This window comes from Nilaparvata lugens, chromosome 14, assembly GCF_014356525.2.
Source record: "Nilaparvata lugens isolate BPH chromosome 14, ASM1435652v1, whole genome shotgun sequence".
NCBI lineage: Eukaryota > Metazoa > Arthropoda > Insecta > Hemiptera > Delphacidae > Nilaparvata > Nilaparvata lugens.
The window spans coordinates 266,006-293,777 of NC_052517.1; the positions used below are offsets into that span (position 1 = coordinate 266,006).

The window sequence follows — 27,772 nt, forward strand, 5'->3', positions numbered from 1 at the left end:
TCCTCTGATTAGAAAAACAAGATGGCCGCTATAAAAGCAGATATAGTTTTGAAAGTTAATAACTTTGTTGTTTTTAGTGCTCAAACAACTTTGTTTGACTGTTTTCAAATAAATAAACTTTGAAATTGAGTTTACAATAAGTAATAGTTCAATTAATGTAGATGCTATTTCTCATTTTCATTCAGAAATATCAATTTTCTCGTTACTGATTCACTGTGGTACGGTTTGTTATGAAGTGAATGTTAGTCGAAAAATGTATCAGTGTTGGAAAATAGTGATTAATTTGGCAAAATAAATTATGTAAGTTTATTATAATTCATTTTTAAATATATTGATACTATCAAACCAAATTGAAATACTACTTTTGAGCTTATTTGAAGCTAAAACCGTTTATGGTTTCTGCTATTGCAAAGTAGTTAATGATAGTCGTCTATCAAACTCAAATTTCAATTATGAAATTAATGTTTTTATTCAAGAATACGATTTCAAATACTCATACAAAACCCAATCTTCTTCCCAAAAACTTCTTTAGTTTTATATTAAGTATTTCAGTTAACTTTGTTTGTAAGGGCTACTCGTAGGTCTATTTACTTGAAAATTAAAGATCAAACCAACCTACTCTTATTTAACTCTATTTTATAGTAATTCTTACTTAAAAATTACTTTAAACGTCGAAAGATATCTTGAAAAATAGGATAAAGTTAAGAAACGCTTAGGCTACTTTCATTTCTTTGTTAAAATTTCGATTTATTTTGTGTACCAGTTAACATTTACAAAGACGGAGCGATCCGTGGTATAGTGGGTATAGTGCTTGCGTCGCAGCGTAGAGTTCCCCGGTTCAAACCTTGATTCGAACAAAAGTTTTTGACAAGTTCATATCCCTGTTTCAATTGTAAGCTATTCCCATCTTAGTATTATCGTTTAGTCACGTTAAATGGTCGGTCCCGATTGAAATAACACAGTCGTTCAAAAAATGATAATATTCTTAGGCGATGTGGAACTTCTGTCAGGAACTCCCCACTAATAAATGCCATATGATTATTATGCTATCAATATTTATAAATATGTACATCTTCTATAGGTAGCTCGGGTTACCCTACTTAACTTATCTGTTAATTAGTTGAACATTTCTATCAATATTACCAGTAGAATGGAGCAAAATTAAAGACAATTTGCCGGTTGCACAAAAGCTGGTTAAATTTTAATCGTAATTAAACCAAGAAAACCAATCAGAGAAGCCGTCTTATCAAAAAGGCCTTCTTTGATTTGCTATCGAAAAATTAATCAAGTTCTTCAATGTTGTTTTCTATCACGAACTGCTTATTATCAAATACAACCAAGAAGATGGCGGACCTGCCGAAAGATCTCGTTGCCACAGTGAATGATTAATTCATTTATTGTAAAATATCTGACTGCTAGTCGTTTTTTCTAATATAACAAAAAGTGAATTAATCACGGTGGATCTTATTTACACTTGTTTTTATATTACTCTCACTATTTTTATTATCGTAGTTTTATAACATGCTACAGAATAATCAGCCTGTATTATTTTAAATTTTGAAAATTTAATCAATGGAATTTTCAATATTATTTCTCATTTTTTTCAATATAATCAAAATTTTAATTGGGCTGTATAGGATTACTAGAACCCTGTACTATACATTATATTATCATCCTTTTTCATTATTACATCATTCATAAGTATAATTAAATGATCATTTATTAGCCTACATTATTATATCATTCAATTATTCTGTACATTATTCACCATCTACTTATGCTCCTTATATTCTCTCATTTCAATGATTTCTTACCCGCTCCCTGTTATCCTTCATGTATTAAGTGTTTTATTTATGTACCTAGGCCTACTCATTCAAAGTTTGATCAAAGATATTTATTAGAATAATGCAACTTTTATTAATATATTTTACTTGAATATATTGTTTTTTCCAGATTTAATATTTTTTTGCGGACCAAACTAGGAAATTTATTATTTGAAATCTATCATGGACGCATATTTTTCAAGCTTAAACTGCGATAAGGCAAGTATTTATTCTCAATAAATTATTTCATCTAATAAATAATTACTCTTGTATTATTATACCATGTAGGCTGATAGTATAATTTGGATTCAAATTATATTTACAATTCCCTCAAATTGATATCTATAGGGCTATTATTAACTATAGGACTATAGTTATTACTATTACTAATAGTAATATTAGTCTATAGGACTATATAGTAACTATTATTAACCGAAAATCCAAATTGAATGCTGTAAATCACCCTGGAGACTTCTGCTTCTGCAAATATTGACAACAGGGTAATCAGCTAGAAGGAAATTCGATGAGCGCGACTATTCAAAAGTTATCTTTTAGCCTGGGAATCGAACCCAGTACCTCCTATTTGCCGGTCAGGAATGCTTACCCTTACACCAAACTGACAATCTCTGGATAGCAGCGCTCATTTTATACGAAGTCATAGCGGCCGGCCAGTCTACAGATGGTAATTTCTATCTGTATTAAGGTCTAGGCTCCTCTAAATCATTGGCATCAGAGAAATTATTATTAAAGATGGAAGATTCTATTAGAAATTGCAATTAACCAACTGCTGTACTATTGTTACTGTATAATAAATTATCTCAAATATCCAATTAAAAATGTGTAAATAGAACTAAGGACTTCCGCTACTACTGCAAATATATATATATATATATATATATATATATATATATATATATGTGTGTGTGTGTGTGTATATAATCTACCTATGTCGTGTATTTCCTGATGATTGATATTATAAAAATGTTAAATGTCAAGTATGTGCTATAAATATTATATTAATATTTTAAATTATCATTATTTTCCTGTCCACAAATTCATTAGAAATGGAAGCTTCATTGAAATAAGACCTCTCAATTTCTTATAAATATATTTTTCATTCAGATTTTTAATTTTTTAAATTAATTTCAGAACATGCACTACGATACAGAGGGCATTGGAGCGTTGGCCAGTGTTTTTGTGCCGAAAATCGAGTTAGCCGATAACGAGCAGGTGGGTACGAGGGTGGTACGATAAATAAGGTGAATAATTCTATTGCTTTCAATGTTTATTTATTTATTCATTCATTTAATTGACAATTACAAATCATAATTATAATGTTATTTAAATACTGTAATCTTGAGTTGAACCTCACCTCACTATTATGCATTTTCCATGTTATCCTGCTATATCCTCAAAAAGGACGAAGCAGTGGGTCCATTTCGTTGGACAAGGAACTCGATCCTTATAAATCTGGACTCCCATATCTTCTAGTAAAAGTAAATTCGTATGGCTTTTGTTGGTGGGGAGTCCCTTGCGGGAAGGTCTCACCGCCTGAATATATAATTTAAGCCGTCAATGGGCCTTACGACTGTCATACTTCAGCCGGGACCGACAGTTTAACGTGCCCATCCGATAACAAGGGAGTGATCTGGTTAAAAAACTTTTGGAATTGAGAGGGTTTGAACCCGGGATCTCTATGCTGCTACGCAGGCACTCTATCCACTAGACCACGGATCACTCCTCCCATATCTTCTTGAAATGTATCAATTCAGGGCTAATTGTAGCCTGCTTATAATAAGTATTCCCATTTATCAGTGACAGTGAAAGTGAAAGTGACCGGTACAGTGAAAATATAATTCCCATAATTTGTAATGGGCCCATTCATACTGGCTCAGCCGTGCTGAGTGGGAACACTCCCATTAAAACTTATAGAACCGATACTTTCTACTGTGTTTTTTGATACAGTATCAAAACACATGATACAGTATCATCTCAACTTGATACACAAAGCCATAATTTGATACAAAACTTTCAAACTAAGAATAAATTCTACAAACCATGGCATATCTTCTCTCGTATCTTTCGTGACGACTAGCAAGTAACCCGTGCTTCACAAGGGTCTAATTCAAAATTTGATCAACTGAAACCTTGTAGAATTTGAAATAGGCCTATAACCATCCTCGGTTAATTAATAATCCTTATGCAAAATTCTAAGGGTCGGTTTCCGAGCTCGGGTTTCAGTCAAGTTCTAGACTTTAAACAGCTGGAGTCAGAAAATCGACTTTCCGAAACGGGGCGTAGTCGTAGTTTTTATGATAATTTTTACTTTCCTTGTCCTATTACCATAGGTAAGGAAAGTATTGCTTTCCGAAAAAATTAAGGTGCCCCAATTTCTAAATTTCTATACGTTTCAAGGTCCCCTGAGTCCAAAAAACTGGTTTTTGGGTATTGGTCTGTATGTGTGTGTGTGTGTATGAGTGTATGTGCGTCTGTGTACACGATATCTCATCTCCCAATTAACGGAATGACTTGAAATTTGGAACTTAAGGTCCTTTCACTATAAGGATCCGACACGAATAATTTCGATCAAATGCAATTCAAAATGGCGGCTAAAATGGCGAAAATGTTGTCAAAAACAGGGTTTTTCGCGATTTTCTCGAAAACGGCTCCAACGATTTTGATTAATGTTATACCTAGAATAGTCATCGATAAGCTCTATCAACTGCCACAAGTCCCATGTCTGTAAAAATTTCAGGAGCTCCGCCCCATCAATGCAGATAGATTCCCAATTATCAGGCTTCAGATACAATTGAAACAAAAAAAATCAAGTGGAGTAGATTGAGCATGAAAATCTCTACAATTAATGTTCAGTAACATTTTCACCTACAATTGAAAATAAGCTTTAAATTCGAGAAAATGTGATTATTCAATTGCAAATTATTGTTGATTCTATTGAATCATTCACTATGAAGAGATAACAGACCTCATGTGTCTCTCCAGCGTTATTGCCCTGTCACCAGCTGGTTCAAATATTTGAATAGTAGACTTGAGATGCGCGGGAACACTAGCGTCAGTGATCAATTTTCATAACGGCAAGGAAAGTTGTGTGAGTGCGCCACACCAGATTTTTATTTTCTCATTTCTATAATTAGAAACGTCTTTCCTTGACGAATTGAAACATTCCTAAATAATTCAAAATAGCTGAAACTACACTATTTTCTCTTCATGTTATTTTGTGATTAATTTTCTAGTTTTTCAAAATTCAATATAAACGTAGACTACGACCACGCCCCGTTTCTGGAAGCCAATTTTCTGACTCCAGCTGTTTAAAGTCTAGAACTTAGCTAAATCCGGAGCTCGGAAACGGGTCCTAAGAATGTATAAGCCTATGTAAAATGTCAAGTTAATGAGTTGAGTTGTTTTTATCTCAATTATGAAAATTTATTATCAAATCATGAGAAAATATATACGAGATGTTAAGTTGATCATTCTCATAGAGAAAAGATAGCATAAGAAGACATCCCATGGTTTGTAGAATTCATTCAAAGTTTGCAAGTTTTGTATCAAGTTATGGTGTTGTGTATCAAGATGAGATGATACTGTTTCATGTTGTTGTGATACTGTATCATTTATAGTGATATGCCATGATTAGGGCGTTTATGTTGCAATAAAGTCACTGTTAACTCAAGCTGATGCAAAATGTCAAGTTAATCAGTTGAGTAGTTGAGACGTGATGATGCGTCATTCGTGTATTTCCTATTCCCTACCTGTATGAGCCAGTTCTTTCCTTTATCATAGTATAGATAGATATATCATTTGCTACCAAAAATATGTTATTTTTCACTAAAAGTCTTGATTTTCCAACCTTCCAGGACTCCAGTTGTCCCACACCGTCCAGCGGCGATATGAACAACACAGTTTCAAATGAGACCTATCACACAGACCGGGATCATCCGGACGATTTGAACAGCACGGTGTCAAATGGGACCTTTCACACCGACCCTGATGAGGAGGAGGATATGGAGGAAGAGGAGGAGGAGGAGGATAAGAAGCCTGTGAAGCAAGTTTATACATGTCATGTGTGTAATAAGAATTTCAACTGGAAGGGGAACCTGATTACTCATATGAGGTGTCATTCTGGTGAAGAAGGTGTGTACACAATACTGATTAATTTTCAAGTACCTTTTTTCAGATTTTTCCGGAGATGTAGTGATATTTATATGTAATGAAACACTTGAATATTGTCTTAAAATAACAGAAATTTATTGTAAAATTACATACATGTTTCAATACCCATGTCGCTGGTGAAGATTAACCTTCCGGCAGTCGCGCTGTTGTAAAAAGTACAACAACGTCAGTTTTTTGCTGCACAAAACTATTGGATGGGGTGGTGTCAGTGAATGAATGAGTCCCCTATGCATTCCAAAACTTTCCCTCCATCACTCCACTGAGTTGCAGTATCAACCGAGCAATTGTTCAGTCTTCAGGTGCCATTTAGTCGCCACAGTGCATAAGATAGGAGAAGACTGTATACGGCGACTGTAAACGAACCAATAACACAGAATTGATGGCTTTGCTTGGTGTACCTTATTGGGCTATGAAATGGTAATCATCCAAATGTTCATAGGCGTAAAATAATACAATGTGATGGAAATTTTAATTATATAATTAATTTAAATGTTTTGACAGTAAACATAATAACATAATACATAAAAAATTGGATGTTGTAAAAATTACAACACGCTACTGCTCGTGTGATTGGGTAGGGCGCGACTACCGGAAGGTTAAGATGATACCATAGGTGTTGAAACATATATAAAATTTTCCAATAAATGCCTGATATTCTTAGACAATTTTGTAGTGTTTCATTATTTCCCATTGTATCCATCTTCTAATTATACTAGTTACTTGAAACACTTATTGACATGGGCTGCTTTTAAATTAATAAAACAAAATAAATTTTATAGCACCCTTTATTCTTTGAAAAAATTAAAAATAGTTGAACAACTAGTTTCGGTTTGCACCATCTTCAGGTTCTTCTTTACCTTCTCCTCCTTCCCCTCCTCCTCCTTCTTCTTTTCCCACTCCTCTTTCACCGCTTCTTTTCTCCCTGTTCTCCTCCTCCTACTTCTTCCCCTATTCCTCTTTATCCATTTTCAAAAAGTTTCAATGAACATATTCAAGCTTTAAATTCAAAAAATACTACTCAAAAATCAGCGTTTGCTGAGCATTTAATTAAGAATAATCATAATTATATCAATATAAATTCTAATATGAAAATATTAAGCATTGGTAGTGAAAGTAATAAATTGAATGTAAAAGAAGAATTTTATATCTATAAAACTGCAAAATTGAATAGGAATAATTTAATAAATATAATCCAATTTGACTTAAATAATCCTATTTTTCATAAAATTAAAATGAATAAATAAAATTTAAAAATTTTAAATTTAAATTTAATAACTTTTACCAGAAATAATTAGTCATATGAATTTAAACATATGTTTGTTTTATATCAATATTTGTAAACAGTTATTGAATTTTATTTTATTTTAGAACCTGAAGATGGTGCAAAACGAAACTAGTTGTTCAACTATTTTAAATTTTGTTAAAGAATAAAGGGTGCTATAAGATTTATTTTGTTTTATTAGTTACTTGAATTATACTTCATACTTCTCACCTTAGTCATGGCCAGAGATCTGAATTGACTGTGTCAGTAGTGGACCTGACTTGGTCCTTCTCATAAGATTGATATATAAATTATGCCAGAATCACTTATTCACGTTTGTTCAATTAAGCTCAACTCTCACTTAGGAGACTCAGGTGGAGAAGAGACTGGACTCTAGTGGAGAGCATGTGTTTCCAAATGGTGACACTCAGACCAGTCGATTCTAGTCTCCGCGACGTCACCATTTCAAAACACATGATCTCCACTAGAGTCCAGTCTCTTCTCCACCTGAGTCGCAAAAGTGTGAGTTGAGCCTTAGGTGGGCCGTCCACTAGAACCGTTTTCGTCGGAACTAGCATCGGCCGAAAACTACCGAACTCGTCCGAATGATCCCTCAACAAACAAAGCTATAGATGCTCGTCCATTGCAACTGGTTCATACGGCCGTGCACGGCCGTCTCCGGCCGATCAATTTTTCGATCACAATTGAATGGGATTTTCCGGCTCTATCCGGCCGAACCAATTAGTCGAGCTGAGACAACAAAGTGTTCCTAACTTGAAATTGTTTCACAGTCTTGTTTGTTTTTTGAACTTGTTCTGTTTTATAAAGTTTTAACTGTAGACAATGAAAAGTTGATAAGTTTGGTTCAAGAGCATGTTCCATTGTGGGATAAGCTAGACAAAAGATATCATAAAACATTAGTGGGAAGGGCAAAAATGATTTTATTCAAACTAATGTAAAGTTCAAGACTTGCCATTTGAGAATTATTAATAACATCTTTTTTTTTGACAATTACTTCTTCAAAATGGCTTCCTCCTGCACAAATACACTCTTGAAACCTGTGTTGAGATTCCTGACCGATTGCTGCAACATTTCAGCTGGGATATTGTTAATTTCGTTTTGGATTGTCTGATTCAACCACAGTTATTGGTCAAGTTGTGAAAACGTTTGATTTGAGATAGCTCCACAAACAGAAAATCGCAGGTGGACAGATCATGGACCCAGGAAACGCAACCTAATCGTGAGATTACACGGTTACTAAACAATACTCACTCGCACAGTTGCCATTGATTGCCGTGCAGAGTGGATTTCGGATTTGGATGTAATTCACAATTTCATCAATAATTTTGAATTAATTAAAAATTAAAACAGAATGCAAAATGAAATACGCAATATCCCAGATGAGATGTTGCAGCGATCAATGAGGAATCGTCAACACAGATTTGAAGAGTGTATTCGTGCAGGAGGAAGCCATCTTGAAGAAGTAATTGTCAAAAAGTGATAGATGTTATTAATAATTCTCAAATGGCAAGTCTTGAACTTCAAATTAGTTTGAATAAAATCATTTTTTCCCTTCTCACTGATGTTTTATGGCGTTTTTAAAAGTTCCCGTTATTCTGTACCACTCTGTATATAGAACATTATTTGATTCATTAATAATTTTCTGTTGCTGTTTGTAGAACGGCCGCGCTACCCATGCCACATCTGCTTCAAGGTGTTCAACTGGAAGTCCAACCTGAAGACCCACTTGAATCGGCTGCATTACTTTGGCGACCAGCCCCTCCCCAAGTACAAGTGCAGCCTCTGCACCAAGCAGTTCACCTGGAAGAACAGCCTCACCACACACGTGCAGGTCATGCATGCCTCAGGCGATGGCACTCAGTCTGAACCACAGAAGCTCAGGTAGGCATTCACTCACATAAATTAATACAGCTGTTGGAAATTGATTTGTGGTAATTATAAGAGTATTGATTTACATAGTTTTATACGAATAAATTCAATTCAATTCAGTTTATTTCCAAAAAACATGATACACGAATAAGAAATACAATATACAACATATTTTGGAATCCCCCTACTAGACTATCCATCTGTGTGTAGGGGGGGGAGTTCCACTTTATACATAATAAGCTTAATCTGCTCATAGAAGTAAATAATAGAGAATACACTTATATTATGGATGTATTATCAATATTCTGATTATAAAATAGATAATATATTGTGTTGATGTATTTTTAAGAATGAGTATGTAGGAATAAGTATACTTAATACCTTGATTGATTAAAAGAATAAATAAAGAAGAAAAAACAATATTTTTTTGAAGACCGCAGTGGCAGGGATTCCAGAAATTCTCAGAAGAGAGAATGAAAAAAAAAAGCATAAACCAGAAAGGCAAAACAGTCAAATCGGTTATATCAATGATAAAATAAATACCAATCAATTGTCTGGAAACCTTGAAGTCGTGTTGGTCACCAAGCATAACGAGATTGGAGTAGTTCTTCTGAAGCTTCCCAACCAATCTGGTACAGCCACCTGTCCACCCTCTTCCTAAACACTACCAAACTAAATGCCTCTGCTTCCCTAATCACCCCTGGCACATTTCTGTACAAGATATGGGCCAGGTATGAAGGAATTGTGACTCAAATTGAATTGAATACAGAGGTATAGGTCAGTCAAGTTGACTTATTGAAAGCAATTAAAGATGTGTAGATAGCTGGCTCGCTCCGCTCGCAAAAGCCCTGGACCCCCGGAGCCTCGCTGCGCTCGCCAAAATAGTAGGCTCGCTCCGCTCGCAAACCAGGGGGCTCCGCCCCCTGTCCCCCGAAGGCTCGCTGCACTCACCAAGACAGTAGGCTCGCTATGCTCGCGAACAAGGGGGCTCCGCCCCCCTGTCCCCCGGAAAGGACACTAGCTCGCTTCGCTCGCCAAAATTATATGACAGTAGTTGATAATAGTGAGATGTAATTGAACTAGTAAAGTATACAGTGAGCTCGTTTCGCTCGGTAAACAGTAATTTTTAAACATGAGACTCGCTTCTTCCCCTTATGTATAGTAATTACAATAGATTCTAAGGCTCAACTCACACTGAGGCGACTGAGGTGGAGAAGAGACTGGACTCTAGTGGAGAGCATGTGTTTTCAAAAGGTGACGTCGCGGAGACTAGAATCAACTGGTCTGGGTGTCACCATTTGAAAACACATGCTCTCCACTAGAGTCCAGTCTCTTCTCTACCTGAGTCGTGTAAGTGTGAGTTGAGCCTAAGAGCCAATGGAATTCTTCGACTGATTGTCAATTTTCAGTGTGAAAACTCCCATAAGAATCTATAGAATTGTTCCACTGATTAATCAATTTTCAGAATGAACACTCCCATGAAAATCTATAGAATTGTTCCACTGGTTTATCAATTTTCAGTGTGAACACTCCCATAAAAATCTATAGAATTGTTCCACTGATTAATCAATTTTCAGTATGAACACTCCAATAAGAATCTATAGAATTGTTCCACTGGTTTATCAATTTTCAGTGTGAACACTCCCATAAGAACCAATGCTTACCGCTCTTCATCATCATCGAGAATACGGACAGACAGAGTCGCATAAGTGTGAGTTGAGCCTAAATGTTCTAATGAAACATGAGGCTCACTACGCTCACCTCACAGAAGCTTGATAGCTCACGCTTCTTTGATAAGTAGACTAAATTTCAACTGCTCATAAAAATGCAGGCGAGTGAAGCGAGTATAACCTGCGGTGTTTTGTAAATAGAGGCCGTTTGCACAGCGTAAGCTTGAAAGAAAGAAAGAAATATTTTATTGCCAAAATCATTAAACAAACTTAACAAATGTGAAAAATATAAAAATTGTCATATACAATACATTGCAAAAACTTAAAATTAAAATATTTTCCATTTAAAAATCGATTATAATATTATCATTGGCGTTACCAGCAAAACTAAGTAGTTTGAGCGATGGCAACGAGTAATCAGTCGGCTATAATTAGTGGCTTGAGATTCAGTCGAAAATAGAAAAAATATAATAAAGAAAAGAAATATATGGAATGTATGAAAAACTAGAAAAAAATAAAATTTCAATCCGAAAAGAAGAAGTACTAAGAGTGAAATACTAAGAGGGCAGAAAAACTAGAATGAATTCATAATAATTTAAAAACTCAAAAGAAAAAGAGAAGATTCATGTAATTATTAATCTACAATTCACTGTACATATGTAATCCATTTAGTAACATAATGTAATTCATTTGTAGCATATATATGCAATTCCTTTTGTAAGCAAAGAGAGATTTAGAAAAACAATACAATACAGTACACATGACACAAAAAATAAAACTTAAACTCAGAGAGAGAAAATTAATCTGGGAGCTTAAACTGAATCCAATCAGCTGTTGGTTTAAACTCAAAATGAATCACATTATAACAAATGATACTTGATATAGATGTAATCCAGTTTAAGATGAAATTTAGTTTAAACTGGTATTGTGCAAACGGCCCTAAGTAACAAATGTTAGAGGTATTTATTCAACATGAAAAACGTTCACAATGTGTACGTTCTGTGTACAGTAAATTGTTCCATCACGTGACTAGTGCAAAATGTTCCCATGGAACGCCATTTCAAAATCGTTGGTTCAAGCTTTTGGCGCGCACATATAAAGTTGATTTACACTAAAATGTGTCGTTTACTAGCTGCGTGAATGAAGAAAGGCTGTTTTACAAACCTACCGTCTAGAAAAGTGTAAATTTCTTCTATTCCATTACTCTCGAAATTTCTATCGAGAAAAATTCATTATGAATGGTTATCAAACATCATATTGTTGGTTATGTATTCTATGCTATGCAATGTTAAACAAACTATCAGCGCATGCGCAGAGAAGCAAGCAGACTACAATAAACGACCAATGAGAGCTCAGATAGTTGGAACTGTACCAGGTCGGACAATTTACCACACTTCGACTGTGGTGCAGAAAGTTGGAGCTGGAAAAGAATCTGTCCAAAATTCCTCCCATGGAACGTGGAACGTTTTACTTGGTAAATTGTTAATCGGACAATTTAGCACATTCCATGTACACAGAACGGGCCCAATATGTCAACAAGTTCTAAACATACTTGAATTATTTTCCTCAAACTAGAGTGAGGTCCACGTGTTATAATGGCAGTATTTGGTTAACATTGGTATTGCTATCCTTGTCTATCATTCCACAAAGCAGATAGCGCTATCCTGTTTTGTATCAAGTTCTGGTGTTGTGTATCAAGTTGCGATGGTACTGTATCTTAATGTGTTGATACCGTATCATATTGTTGAACACTATATTGCTATAATATTTGTAAACTTTTATTAATGATGAAATAATTTGAAATGTCTGATTATTATTCACAATACAATGGCCCATATGAATAAAGTTGAGCATTTGCTTATACTTATGAAATATGGAGCATTTGCTTCATTTTCTATGAATAAACGTGAGCAAAACCATTTGCTCATGCTCATCAAAAAAAATAGTTTGAGCATTTGCTCAAAAGTAAAAGCTTTTGCTCAAAATTGTATGAATAAACTAGAGCATTTGCTCAACTTTTGAAGCAAATGCTTAAAAAAAGGTGAGTCTAGTCCAGAGCAGCTTATCATCTTTTGCTCATAGTAAAATGGCTCAACTAATTCGTAAGAGGAAGAGGAAACTATACCAGATACGATCACAACCAATAGTTGAGAACTATAAAACTCTTTCTAGATTCAATCATGATATATATCACCATTATCCCTACAAAATAATAAATACAAAAGCTACCTGTTATAAAGATAGCCATCACAAAATAGGAAATAGCCATTTAAGAAGATTGATTGATTGATTGATTGAGTACTTTATTTATGTAGATTACAATATATACTGTCTTATACACTTATATACAATAGCTTACAATACAGCAAAGTTATAGATGAATCTACATTATATAGACTAAGAAAATAATTATTGAACTGTATATGATATGAAAAAGCAATTTGTAATATAATAACTATAGATAATAATATATTGTTATGCATCTACATAAATTGGCGGAGGTTTGGACATATCAATGTCCATTCTTTGGAAAGAATATTAAAAATATCCTCCCCACTAACTCTCTACCAAAACGTTAATTTCATTATTTAAACTAAGGATTTATTTATTAATGGAAATATTGTGAAAGTTTTAATCAATATGAATATTTAAGAGAAAAAAAACAGAAAATTTATAAAGTAAAATAATTATATAGGTAGATAAGATCAAATAATTGATAATTGATTAATAAAATGAAGTAGGCTGAAAGTAGATCAGGGTAATCAACTTTCAGTAATATACAGCAGTATGCAGTGAATAATTGAAATAACATGAGTTTATATAATATATATATATATATATAAATAAAAAATCAATATGAATTTTATATTAATTTTATTTTTTTTATCATATGTTTTATTTATATATATATATATATATATATATATATATATAATATATATATATATATATATATATATTATATATATATATATATTTGTATTTGTGGGATGGGTGGGGGATGGTTGTCATGTGATCGTTCTAGGGCCGGACAGTTTCAGTCATTTGTTCCAAAAGATGTTTTTTTAAAGTCAGGATGAAGCTCGCTCGGCTCTCGATGGACCTGATAGAAACAGGAAGTGCATTCCATGCACGACAGGCACTGACTAAGAAGGATTTTGTGAAAATAGTAGTTCGATGATTGGGTATCCTTAAAGTACTTTCTCCGGTTCTAGTATGTGAAGCATCTATCCTCCTACCTTCGGAGACAAATTTGAAATCATCTTTAAAATAGTTCGGATTACCGTATTTCAAGATATCTCTAACAAGCTTGACTATTCGAAAAAGCCTCTGATCGGGAAGCTTTAATGTTGAACTAGCAATGTGGGCTGGGGTGATATGATCATGGCGTTGGAGAGAGTAGACGAAACGTAGACAATAATTTTGGCAACGCTGTAGTTTATCATTCAGAGTGACTTGCATATCGTTAAGAACAGAATTACAATACATTAAATGTGGGAAGATGAGAGATTGAACCAATAATAATTTAATGTTTCTAGGGAGGATATCGTGCATTTTCTTCAATCCATGCATGGCTGAGAATACCTTTTTACAAGTTTTGTTCACTTGTTCTGACCAGTCAAGAGTATTATTCATAATAATGCCTAAATTTTTAACTGAGCTACAGTAAGGAATGTCATTACCATCTACACTAATTTTGTGAATCGATTCATAGTCAATATTGTTTATAAGACGAAAATATCCAATTATAATGGGCTGTGTTTTGATGGGATTAAGCTTAAGGCCATTTTTCTTTTTCCATTCCACTATCGAATTGATATCCTGATTCATTATTCCAACTGTTTCGTTAATTTTTGTTATGGGACAGCTTAAATATATTTGAAGGTCGTCTGCATAAGTATGGAAACTGGAGAATTTGATAATGGAAGAAAGGTCATTAGCATACAAAGTGAAGAGGGGAGGGCCTAAAATTGAACCTTGTGGTACTCCATGCATAACGTTTTTCCAAGTAGACTTTTTGTCACCGACAGATACACATTGTTTCCTACCTAATAGATAGGATTTAAACCAAACTAACGAGTTGTGACTGAAACCAAGAATAGCCAACTTATTCAGAAGGACTGTATGATCAACAGTATCAAATGCTTTAGAAAAATCAAATAGGGTGAGGATGGTGCATTTTCTTTGGTCCATAGCTAACCTTATATCATCAGTGACACGAAGCAGAGCTGTTTCAGTTGAATGGAATTTTCTAAAGCCTGATTGAAAGTTATGAAGCTTACTATTGTTGTCTAGAAATTTTACAACTTGAGCATGAATGAGTCTTTCTAGCACTTTGGACAATGCAGGTAAAATACTGATTGGTCTAAAATCCTCAACTTTATTGGGTGATGGAACTTTATTTAGAGGGCGAACCAGAGCAAACTTCCAGTTTTCAGGGAAAATGCCTTCTTCAATTGACTTGTTGAAAATGTATGTAATGGTTGGTAAAACAGCAAATAACATTTTCTTGATAAATTTAATAGGAATTTTGTCAACACCCGTAGCATTACTATGAACACCTTGAATTGCTCTGAAAGTGTCTTCTGAGATTGGATGGAAATGAAATTGATCAGTAATTGGTAAATCTAAGTTTGTAACCTGCTCTTCAAGATCATCTCTATGATTAGCAATGACAACTTCGTCGCGTTGGTTAGAGTGTGAAACGAAATGGTCATTTATATTGTTCAATGCTAAGTCAATTTGTGGATTCGATTTCTGCTTGCCAAGCCCGAATTCTTTTATTCCCTGCCAAAGTGATTTAGAGTCTTGTCTGTTGTTTGTCATAAACGAATTCAAGTACCTAATCTTTGAGTTCCGTAATTCCTGTTTAACTCTATTTCTAAGGCTCCTATACTCTATCAAACTGTCCAAGTCAAATGTCTTTTTAAATTTTCTATGTGCTTTGTCTCTACGTCCCATCATCTTAAGTATGTCTTCAGTCATCCACGGTACTCGTCGTTTTCTATTAATCCTCCTTGTCACATAAGGTGCATGTTTGTCATACAGAGTCAAAGTCCAATTCTCGAAAATCTTGACCATGTCATCAACTGAGGGTAATGCTTCAATTTGATGCCATGGAGTCTGAGCCACATCAGTCAGGAAGGCGGCTTCATCAAAGTTTTTGAAGTCTCTATAAGTGATAATTTTCTGTTCTGGCTTGGGTATCTTATGGGAAAGTACACAGTAGATCAAATCATGTCTAGAAATAGCTGGAACTGAGATTTGGCCTGCTTGAACAACCTCATTGGGATCACTAACAATGAGAAGGTCAATGAGTGTGTCTGATTCATTAGTATGATGAGTTGGATCGAGAGGTAAAATAGTCATGTTTAGGCATTGGAAAATTGTAGTCAGTTGAAAGAAGTCAAAGTTCCGATTTGTCATGTTCAAGTCGGTGTTCATATCCCCCATAACTAGTATACGGTTATAACAAGGCATAAGAGAAAGCAAGGCACTTTCGAAATCTGTGAAATGACCTATTTTTGGTGGGCGATAACAGATACCAACGAGTAATTTATCAGTACTAGATAAGGATATTCAAGTAGCATAAACTCTGGTCTTGAACAATACTCTTGTTTAGATGTGATTAAAACTTTTGTTTTGATACCATCTTTCACATAAATTGCTACACCCCCACAAGCTTTATTTAATCTATCATTCCGGAAAAGATTATATCCAGGCAAAGCAACAAAATTTGATGGAATACTAGGCTTCAAAAATGATTCGGAAATTCCGATTATATTGAAGTCCTGAAAACGGAAGATTGCTCTGAGTTCATCAATGTGGCAGCTGAGGGATTGTACGTTAAGGTGAGCAGCCTTGAAAAGTTTTTTGAAAGAGTGGAGCTTATTTGTTAGAAACATACCTGCGTCATTATTAATATTATTGAAATAATCATACCTACTTGAGGGCGAGCGAGCTGACGTGTCAGTAAGAGGCATCATGGAAGCAGCAGACCAATCGTGAACCGACCTCAGAACGACACATGACGGGGAAAATGGGGATGAGACTGATAAAACTTAACCTAAATGAAAAAGTCTCTTGATTCGAGTGCATTCAGTATGCCTTGGCAGTTCGGCTCCCTTCACTATTTATAGCACTAGTTCAAAAAATTCACTAAACACAATAAGATGTAGATGTGTGGAGTTCCGGTGATGAATAAGCCTAATGGTGAATAAGATGAAGATTGAGGAAGAACTTGTCCAAGTGGAGATAGAGCGAGTAGGTATCCGGTAGTGGAAGAATCGGGTCCAAGTGGAGGTAGAGCGAGATTCAGATTCCTTTATTCATGTCAGAGTCCAGCAGATAATCCAATGTGGTGGGCAGTTTGCAGTGGTAGATGCTGATGGGAGCGAGCAGGTGGGGGAGCGAGAGAGAGCCAGGGCGGCGGCAAGAGAGAGCGCGTGCAAGAAGTCACAGGAACCAGGTCTGAAAACAGGAAGAAAACTCCAGCAGAAACACAACAGAAGATGAGAGTGTAGACGATTATAAGAAGACTATTGATGTTATAAGAATATGCTGAAGATTATTATAGACATGACATTTTTTCACGCTATTATTTCAAAATTCTAAACTCAACTAACCTAAAACTCTATTCATAAATAGAAAACAGAGCAGACGAAGCAAACACAAGCGGTGCACCTTACTTGCATATTTAGCGCTTCCGTGAGCTATAGAAACAAACTAAGGCTACAAAAGTCAATCAGGTGATGAAAAATCTTTAAAATACGTGAGCATTTGCTCCGGAGTTCAGGAGCATAAGGTAAGAGTATAAGTTGAAGCTTATTCATATAAAAATGAGCAAATGCTTTTGCTTCTACCTTTTGCTCATGAGCAAAACCTTATGCTCCATGCTCTTGCTCATGAGCATTTGCTCTGGTTTTATTCATATGGGCCATTGTCTCTTCACTTATATATTGTCTCTTCTAAGCCTCACATATCAGACCACATATTCTCCAGACCTTCTATAAAAACCAAACTACAATATTATTCAAACTGACTACTAATTGCACGCCTCATCCATGCCTCCCATACGAAACTACATCATGATTTGACCACTAATCGCATGCCTTTTGTGTGCCCCACATATACCAAACCATTTATTTATTCATTTATACATTGATAGATACAATATAATTCTCAACTATGATTGATTGGGGAAGGAACACCAGGTTTAAAGCCCAAAACTGTTCCTTTCCCAAATTTAGATAGAAATTGTCCAAAAATAGGTTATGTTTACACTACACATTTTTTTGTCCAATTTTGAGTCCAAAATATTTATAAACTAGGAATTTATAATTTAGGAAAGTTGAAAACCAAATTGAATAATAATACTTCACTAAATCATCACTAATAACTGAAAATACTGTATAATTAATTGAAAAATTTAAAACGCGAAAAGAAACTCAAACGTACTCCTAAAACAACAGCTGTCATTTATTACAATGATGTTGACCACAAATTGCATGCCTCATATAAAACACATTCAAATCACCAGGATTTGGCCACTAATTGCATGCCTTTTGTGTGCCCCACAGCTGCGAGGTGTGTGGCAAGCAGTTCACGTGGAAGTCTAACCTGAACACGCACATGGAGTCGCACACGCGTGCCTCGAAGCTGGCCTGCCCCATCTGCCACAAGCTGTTCAACTGGAAGTCCAACCTGAAGGCACACATGAATACAGCCCACCTCTATCCACACGCATTGCAGAAGCATCAGTGCACCCAATGCCACAAGCTGTTTAATAGTAAAGCATCTCTACAGAAGCATACCGACACAATACACAATGAGAAGTGAGTTATAAAATAATATACATTAATAACACATTTTCGCCACACTGCACAGAAAGCAGCTGTTTTCCAGTCCCTACGTAGATCTGAAAGACATTGTTTGCAGACGACTCTCGTCTGACGTCAGAAAAGGGTTTCTTTTCCGGTCTAGGCCAGAAAGTGGTCTCTTTCCAGCCGCTCATGGAAGTCCGTAGGTAATAAATAAGTCATCCGCTAGATCGGGCGAGTGTCCACTTTCATCATCAGCTGAAGTCGCCATGATTTCAGTTCCAGTTTCGAATCAAACTAATTCGCTTCGCAACCAGTTTTATTCAATTATTTATTGTTGATTAGTGCATTCCGAATTTTCAAAAATGCTTGAAGATGACTGTGGTATTCCAAGTGAAATTTTAAAAGAATCTGAAATCGTGACTGCAAATCTTCTACCACTAAAATCAAGAGATAGGTACGATAGCTTAACGAGTATTCTTTATTTTGTATTCTTTATTTATTTTGTCAGCAATACCTGTAGTGTGGCGAAAATCAATCTTTTCTAGTCCTCGGCCTACGGCCTCGGACTTGAAAACCGATTTCGAGCTGGAAAAATCTCATTTTCTGCTCTAGGTGCGAAATATACTATTTCGCCACACTGCACAGAAAGCAGCTGTTTTCCAGTCCCTACGTTGATCTGAAAGACATTGTTTGCAGACGACTCTCGTCTGACGTCAGAACAGGTTTCTTTCCGGTTTCTAGGCCGGAACTAACATGGCTATCATGGAACTAAGAAAGGTGAGACTGCTATTCTAACTTTTTTGAAAATGTGTTTGGACAACTGTGCCATATGGTGCATTGTGTTCAGGAGGGTGAGATCGGAAACTCCCACCCCACTTTGAGTACCCTACGACGACTGGTTCTTGAGATATGAGACATCAAAGTTTCCCCCCCCCCTCTCATAAAACATTCTTATTCAATTAATTATTCTTATATAGCTGATGCCAGAAAGTTAGGCGGCTTCATGGGTCACATGGTGTAACCTAATCACAGCTGATGCAATGCATCTATTTATTGTCTCTTTTGATTTAAAAATCATCACCTGAGCCAAGCTAGATGACAACTCTACTTGACAACATCAGCTGTTGAAACGCACAAGAGACCCACGAAACCGCCTAACTTTTTGGTGTCAGCTATACCTGTAGTGTGGCGAAAAATATCGTACGCGACTCTCTCAGAAAGGTGTTTACGGTATTCGGATAACATATTCGGGAAACTATCCTCATACCGTAAACACTAACTTTCTGTGCTTGTAGCGTAATATACTATTTAGTGATAATGTGAAATATTTATTCTATGTTTGGTTTTGAAGCATCTAAATTTTAAAATGTGAAAATAATTAAGGACTGAAAATGTTGTGGAGTGAACAACTACAAGACTTGACCTATTTGGGACTATGTGTAACCTTATCTAAATTTGGGAGAGGAATAGTACAAGGTTACCTTATTTTTTTCTCTCCCTATCATTTTGATGGTGTACTATAAGTATACACATCTCTCCATTCTTCTTGGGCTTGAGTTTAGACCAAACGACCCAACGCTAGTTCTCAACAAAGAAAATTAAAACTAGAAGCATAAAATGTAACACAAGCAAGTCTGTTTATTGTTATTGTGTAATTACCTAATTGTTCTTTTTATGTTAGAAGTTTTTATCAAACATCTGTTTTTTCATAACCCTTCTTGTGAATATATTATCTTTTGTTGGGAAAAATGTCTGTTAACACATGTTTGACAAACAAGTCCTATCATTAGTGGTCACCCTTAAGGTACGTACAGATATACGCGCCGCGAACGTGAGCAATTCACTTTTATTCAGCTGATTATATCTGTATTTTTACAGAAACGGTAAGATACAGATATAAAAAGCTTGGCATCAGCTGATTAAAAGTGAATTGCTCATGTTCGCGGCGCATAAATCTGTACGCACCTTTATATTCACTCTTAGGCTAGGGCCACACGAGCGCACATAGTGCGTCCGTTGCAGCAAACTTTTTGCGGCCGTCGCCAATGACACCACACGAGCGTTGAGTATGGTGCGTCAACGTCAGTTGGCTTTACGCAATTGAACCAGACGAAGCAATAGCTTTTGCATGTCTCGACGTGCGTTGTAGCATTTCTGCGCAGTTCAAAAATCACCGTCCGTTACGACTTCCGTTACTTGGTACGCACGTACCTCGTGTGTTGTCACCAATTCACTTCTATGTATTTCTACAACGGATGTCAAAAAGTAAGTTGCAACGGACGCACATTGTGCGCTCGTGTGGCCCTAGCCTGAATATTCACCATACTTCATTGATTTCTAGTGCCAAAAAACAAACCTGTATCTAATTGTAGGCTAAATTGTGTAAAATAATAGAGAAATGATAGCATAGATATCCTATGGTATAGGCCGTTTATGTAGCAACTTTTACTGTTATCCCAAGCTGATAGTTCACATAGTTCTTTCCTATGCAGCTGTGTGACGCTGGTAGTCTCTCAAATTGTGCCGTTCATAAGTTTACACTATCACCCCAACAAAACAGTAAAAATTGACAATAATCGACAGTAATCGGCTTGAGATAACAGTAAAAGTTGCGACATAAATTCCCTATACAATGGGTTATCTACTTACGCTATTGTTTCTCTATGGTAAAATTCTCTGGAATATTCTGCAAATAGATAAATTCAAACTGGAAAATATTCAACTAATATTTCCTTATTCACCTATTATTTCTCTTGTATATTTCACATATTTTTACTAATATTAGCTTCAATTATTTACCCAATTCTTGCCTCTCTTCTATTTGCTATTCTTGCCTTGGTTTGCAGGCCGGAAAAGCACGCGTGCACCATCTGCAAACGCGAGTTCCTGTGGAAGTCGAACCTGGCCACACACGAGGCAAGACACGCGGACGAGGGAGGCAAGCGGTTCACTTGCACGGTGTGTGGCAAGGGCTTCGGCTGGCGCAGCAACCTGAACAAGCACATGGAAACACACGACGCCAGCACGCCCAAGCACCAGTGCCCCGAATGCAATCACAAGTTCGCCAGCAAGAGTGGTCTCACTATGCATATGGCCAAGCACTACGATCAGGGCAGGTCAGTTCTCAATAATTTATGAATTGAAATAGTGATTAAAAAATAGTTATTGAAAGATGATAAGTAGATTGGTCATAGTGTGGTTTCTTCTTCACCTCATCTTCTTCTTTCTCCTTCTCCTTCTCCAATAATAGATAGATTTGTTATTGGAACTATTCGGGAAAATACTTGTACTTTGGTAGTAATCAAATGATAAAAATTAATACTAAAGTGACGTCCACGTTATAATGGCAATGTTTGATCAGCAATGGTATTCAATCAATCTCTTTATTCAAAACATACATCAAAATGTACATGAATGCGTCTTTCTTTATTATTTTCAAAATAATAAAATAAATACAAGTAAAAAACAAAATACATCAACAATAGGTAGTCTAAATACATAATGAGTTGGCACTATAAAATTCTTCATAACTGTATAATTCTAATTCCACGATATACTTTTTCAGTTTGTTTTTAAACCTTGTAATATCTTTTTCATGATTAATCTTAGTAGGAAGGTAAGTGATGAATTTGATGCCCATATAGGTCGGGCTTTGTTTGTACTTCTCTTTACTATGTTCTTTGATAATAAAGTTGTTCCTATTTCTTGTATTATAGTCATGCACACTGGTTTGCCTGGGGAATTTGTCTTCATTATTTTTTACGTGTAATATTGTTTTATAAATATAAAGTCCATACACAGTCATTAATTCTAACTTTTTAAAAAATGTCCTGCACGACTCTTGTCTATTTAAATTAAATATTTTTCTTACTGCTTCTTTTTGGAGTTTTAATATCCTATTCAAGTTAAATGCACTAGTCCCACCATAAATCTCAATGCCATATGAAATATGAGAGTGGACAGTGGCATAATACACGGATCTCAAAGTTAATAAATTAGAAATGGGTGCCAGCCTTCTTAGTGCAAATATTCCTGTACTTACTTTTTTACATACTCTTGATACATGCTCTTCCCAATTGAGTTTGTTATCTAGATCTACGCCTAAAAATTTTATGTTATTTAGGTTATTTAGCTTCAGTGTACTTTTTCTTTTGGGATTTCTACAGGTGAAATGTACAAATTTCGTTTTATCATTATTTAATAGAAGGTTCATTTTACTTAAAACGTTTTTTAAAAGCAATATTGTGTCATTACATTTTTCTTCGATTATATCCAAATAATATTATATTGATAATTGATTAACAAAATGTTTCATCTCAATCATAAAAATATATTTGATTATTTTAAACGTGAATGAACAGTTAATATTACATCAATACATCAATAAATATCACATCAACCTTACCTAACCTAACCTGTATCATCTACCGTCCATAGAAGGCATTGACAAGACAGAGGATTCGCAATGTTGTTCGGCTATCTTTCCCCACTGCCATTATAACGTGGACCTTACTATAGTTGATGGTTCTTGTATTGCAGGTCATTGTGTTCAATAGGAGAAACACTTCAACTTCCTTGGTAATATTTGAAAATTGCGACCTATTGTTGAAAATAATAGGCTTAAAATACTTCTAGAAAGTCGCCTTTGTAAAATAATAAAAATAAACAATCCAATAGACACCTAACCTACATCACTTACCTACATTTGGTAGAGAGTTAGTGGGGAGGATATTTTTAATATTCTTTCCGAAGAATGGACATTGATATGTCCAAAGCTCCGCCAATTTATGTAGATGCATAACAATATAATTATCCATAGTTATTATATTACAAATTACTTTTTCATATCATATACTTTCAATAATTATTTTCTTAGTCTATATTATGTAAATTCATCTATAATTTTGCTGTATTTGTAAGCTATTGTATATAAGTGTATAAGCCAGTATATATTGTAATCTACATAAATAAAGTACTCAATCAATCAATCTCTCTCTCTCTACCCAGATAGCTTTGAATCTTTCAACCATTCTATGACCAATGAAGTTTTATATTTGTAGATTAGGTATTAGATTGTGATTGATAGTGTTGTTGCTTCTCTTATCCCTCCCTCTTTTCTCTTGATCTTGTTTTGTGTTAAATTCTACAAATTCTTTTCCCTCCTCATCTTTGTCTGTGAATTTTTCTTCTAGCCTCTAGGTCTTGCTTATCAATGCTTTCTCCTCAGTTCTTCATCTTCTTATATCTCTCCTACATGCTGTCTCTGTTCTTCTATTCTCATCTTCTTTTGTCTCTCTCCTGGTCTTGTTCTACACAGTCTATCTCTTTTTTCTATCCTCTTTGCCTACATCACTTTTTGTAATGTTGTAAAGTGAAAATAAAAGACATTTATCTATTTATCTATCTTCTTCTTTCACTTTTTTTCTGGTTTTGCTCTACACAGTCTTTCTCTTCTATTCTCCTCTCCTTTTGACTTTTTCTGGTCTTGTTCCACGTACAGTCTTTTGGTTTTTCTCATTTCTCCACCTTCTCTATTTCTCTCTTCAGCTTCTTATCTATTTCTCACTCTCTGTCAATCTTTTTCTTCATCGTTTTTGTTTTCCTTTGTATCCTTATTCTTCATCTTACTTTTAAATACCATTCTAAGATGATTTTGTATGATACCTTAACTCATTATTAGTAAGTGCTCAAAACTTGGGTGGGTGGCTCAGTTTTTTTAACACAGAATAATCAAGTACAGTCTTGTTGCCCAGAGTAATTAACACATTCGCCCCCCCCCCCATAAAGGTAGCTGTAGCAAATATTGCTGTAGCAAAAATCTGTGTTCAACAGTGATACTAATTATTGCAGGCCTTATGTTTTATTTATTTGCCAAAAAAATACATACAAGTTTGGTAACAACAGGCATTATAGCCCAAAACTGTTCCCGATTCAATATCACAAAGTACTTCATAATATTATCAATATATCAATATTATCAATATAATCAAGTGAAAAATTGAAAATGAGAAATAAACCATTAGGAAATTTGTTTGCTTTGTTGCACTTGTAGCAAAGATTGCCATAGCAAGTCTGTGTTGAAGAGTGATACTAATAATTGAAGGGCTTTTACTGTTGACACCAAATGAATCTCCCTGTCGCATTGCAGGTTTGTCTGCCATGTTTGCAACAAATCTTTCACGTGGAAGGCCAACTACAACGTGCATATGGCCTCCAAACACCCCGACGTCGACCGCAGTGCCTACTATTCATCTTCCTCATCCTCTTCCTCATCAACATCCGATCATCACACCTTCCATCCTCCGCCACATCAGCTGATTGAGCAGAAGACCTTCACCGACCTTGACTCGCCGGAAAATCTGGAGGCCAACCGATCAGCTGCTGCTTCACCGTTTGTCGTTGAGGACCAGAAAATCCAAAATGGCGGCTCATTTGTCACATCTGACCAGAAAATGCAGAATGGAATGCGTGCCACCTGTGAACTGGCCTATCCGAGTCCAGCAGCCTACTCAATGCAGATGGGGAAGGATGCCTGTGAATCGGTCTCGTCTCCCAATAGATTGATGCCCAACTGTGAACCAGTCTCGTCTGCCAGTAGGATGATGCCCAACTGTGAATCAGTCTCGTCTGCTAGTAGATTGATGCCAAACTGTGAATCGGTCTTGTCTGCTAGTAGATTGATGCCAAACTGTGAACCAGTCTCGTCTCCCAATAGATTGATGCCCAACTGTGAATCAATCTCGTCTTCCAGTAGGATGATGCCCAACTGTGAACCAGTCTCAGCTTCCAGTAGGATGATGCCCAACTGTGAACCAGTCTCAGCTTCCAGTAGGATGATGCCCAACTGTGAACCAGTATCAGCTTCCAGTAGGATGATGCCCAACTGTGAACCAGTCTCATCTCCCATTAGATTGATGCCCAACTGTGAACCAGTCTCATCTCCCATTAGATTGATGCCCAACTGTGAACCAGTCTCAGCTTCCAGTAGGATGATGCCCAACTGTGAACCAGTCTCATCTCCCATAGATTGATGCCCAACTGTGAATCAATCTCGTCTTCCAGTAGGATGATGCCCAACTGTGAACCAGTCTCAGCTTCCAGTAGGATGATGCCCAACTGTGAACCAGTCTCAGCTTCCAGTAGGATGATGCCCAACTGTGAACCAGTATCAGCTTCCAGTAGGATGATGCCCAACTGTGAACCAGTCTCATCTCCCATTAGATTGATGCCCAACTGTGAACCAGTCTCATCTCCCATTAGATTGATGCCCAACTGTGAACCAGTCTCAGCTTCCAGTAGGATGATGCCCAACTGTGAACCAGTCTCATCTCCCAATAGATTGATGCCCAACTGTGAACCAGTCTCATCTCCCAATAGATTGATGCCCAACTGTGAATCGGTGTCCAATAGATTGGCAGCTAGTAGTGAAGCAATGAATTTGAGTGCCGCTCATCTTCAGATGTCGGCCTATCACAGCATGAACACACATGCACTGGCTAGCTGAAAGCGATACTGGCTGTGAATCGGTCTTCGGTGATGGTTTGTGGACTATGCATCAGTGTGAACTGGTCTTTAGGTAAAATGTCTAAAGTGTCTGAGTGTGAACTGGACTTCAGACAAAGCTTGTTCTTTAGGTAAATATTGTGTAAAGTGTCTGATTGTGAACTGTTCTTGAAACAAAGCTTTGCGAGTGGCTTACTGTGAACTGGACTATAGACAAAACTTGTAAAGTGTCCCAGTGTGAACTGGGCTTCATATGACTTGGAAGTGGAAGTGGCTCAGTGTGATCTGGACTTGGGACAAACTTGTAAAGTGTCCCAGTGTGAACTGGGCTTCGTATGACTTGGAAGTGGAAGTGGCTCAGTGTGTTCTGGACTAGGGACAAACTTGTAAAGTGTCCCAGTGTGAACTGAGCTTCATATGACTTGGAAGTGGAAGTGGCTCAGTGTGATCTGGACTTGGGACTAACTTGTAAAGTGTCCCAGTGTGAACTGAGCTTCATATGACTTGGAAGTGGAAGTGGCTCAGTGTGATCTGGACTAGGGACAAACTTGTAAAGTGTCCCAGTGTGAACTGAGCTTCATATGACTTGGAAGTGGAAGTGGCTCAGTGTGATCTGGACTTGGGACAAACTTGTAAAGTGTCCCAGTGTGAACCGAGCTTCATATGACTTGGAAGTGGAAGTGGCTCAGTGTGATCTGTACTTGGGACAAACTTGTAAAGTGTCCCAGTGTGAACTGAGCTTCATATGACTTGGAAGTGGAAGTGGCTCAGTGTGATCTGGACTTGGGACAAAATCGTCAAGTGGGTCACTGTGAATTGGTCTTGAGGCATAATTTGTGGACTCTGCATCAATGTGAACTGGCCTAGTTCATTCGAAGTGTTATTTCAATAAATCTTTCCAATAAATTTGAGCTCTACTGAGAGGCTTCTTATGGGGGCGTTCATACATTTCCATTCTGTCAATGTGTGAACACTTCCATTAGAACCAATGCTATTCTATTTATGTCCTAACAGAAAGGAAACTTATTGGAACTTCAGTATCAATTTATTCATCTTTCTGTTATACAAGTTAGAAACTTTTGTATCAAAACATGATACGCCTGTATTATACTTCTGTATCAAAACTTGATACGCCGGTATTATACTTCTGTATCAAAACTTGATACGCCTGGATTATACTTCTGTATCAAAACTCGATAGGCCTGTATTATACTTCTGTATCAAAACTTGATACGCCTGGATTATACTTCTGTATCAAAACTTGATACGCCTGGGTTATACTTCTGTATCAAAACTCGATACGCCTATATTATAATTCTGTATCAAAACTTGATACGCCTGGATTATACTTCTGTATCAAAACTTGATACGCCTGGATTATACTTCTGTATCAAAACTTGATACGCCTGGATTATACTTCTGTATCAAAACTTGATACGCCTGGATTATACTTTTGTATCAAAACTCGATACGCCTGTATTATACTTTTGTATCAAAACTGTATTATACTTCTGTATCAAAACTTGATACGCCTTTATTATACTTCTGTATCAAAACTTGATACGCCTGTATTATACTCTTGTATCAAAACTTGATACGCCTGTATTATACTCT

General features: G+C 36.1%; 1 protein-coding gene across 3 annotated transcripts; it reads left to right on the forward strand.

The window, feature by feature from the left end:
- LOC111049507 (zinc finger protein 41) lies at positions 1 to 27,772 on the forward strand. Of its 3 annotated transcripts, XM_039440428.1 has the most exons (9): positions 15 to 300; positions 1,954 to 2,042; positions 2,973 to 3,053; positions 5,696 to 5,972; positions 8,952 to 9,174; positions 18,413 to 18,667; positions 21,502 to 21,771; positions 24,804 to 25,304; positions 25,344 to 27,772. In XM_039440428.1, the coding sequence occupies exons 2-9, from the start codon at positions 2,007 to 2,009 to the stop codon at positions 25,684 to 25,686; spliced, it is 1,986 nt and encodes a 661-aa protein (XP_039296362.1). In that variant the 5' UTR covers positions 15 to 300; positions 1,954 to 2,006; the 3' UTR covers positions 25,687 to 27,772. The 3 variants fall into 3 exon arrangements, with proteins under 3 accessions (XP_039296361.1, XP_039296362.1, XP_039296363.1); XM_039440427.1 differs by having other exon boundaries at positions 1 to 300; positions 24,804 to 27,772; XM_039440429.1 differs by lacking the exons at positions 15 to 300; positions 1,954 to 2,042 and having other exon boundaries at positions 2,971 to 3,082; positions 24,804 to 27,772.

Bases quoted from the DNA above. Each gene is read 5' to 3' on its own strand.
- LOC111049507 (XM_039440427.1), top strand. From the start codon at position 2,007: ATGGACGCATATTTTTCAAGCTTAAACTGCGATAAG. The intron at 2,043-2,972 runs GCAAGTATTTAT...AATTAATTTCAG, and splicing joins CAAGCTTAAACTGCGATAAG to AACATGCACTACGATACAGA. The intron at 3,054-5,695 runs GTGGGTACGAGG...CCAACCTTCCAG, and splicing joins AGTTAGCCGATAACGAGCAG to GACTCCAGTTGTCCCACACC.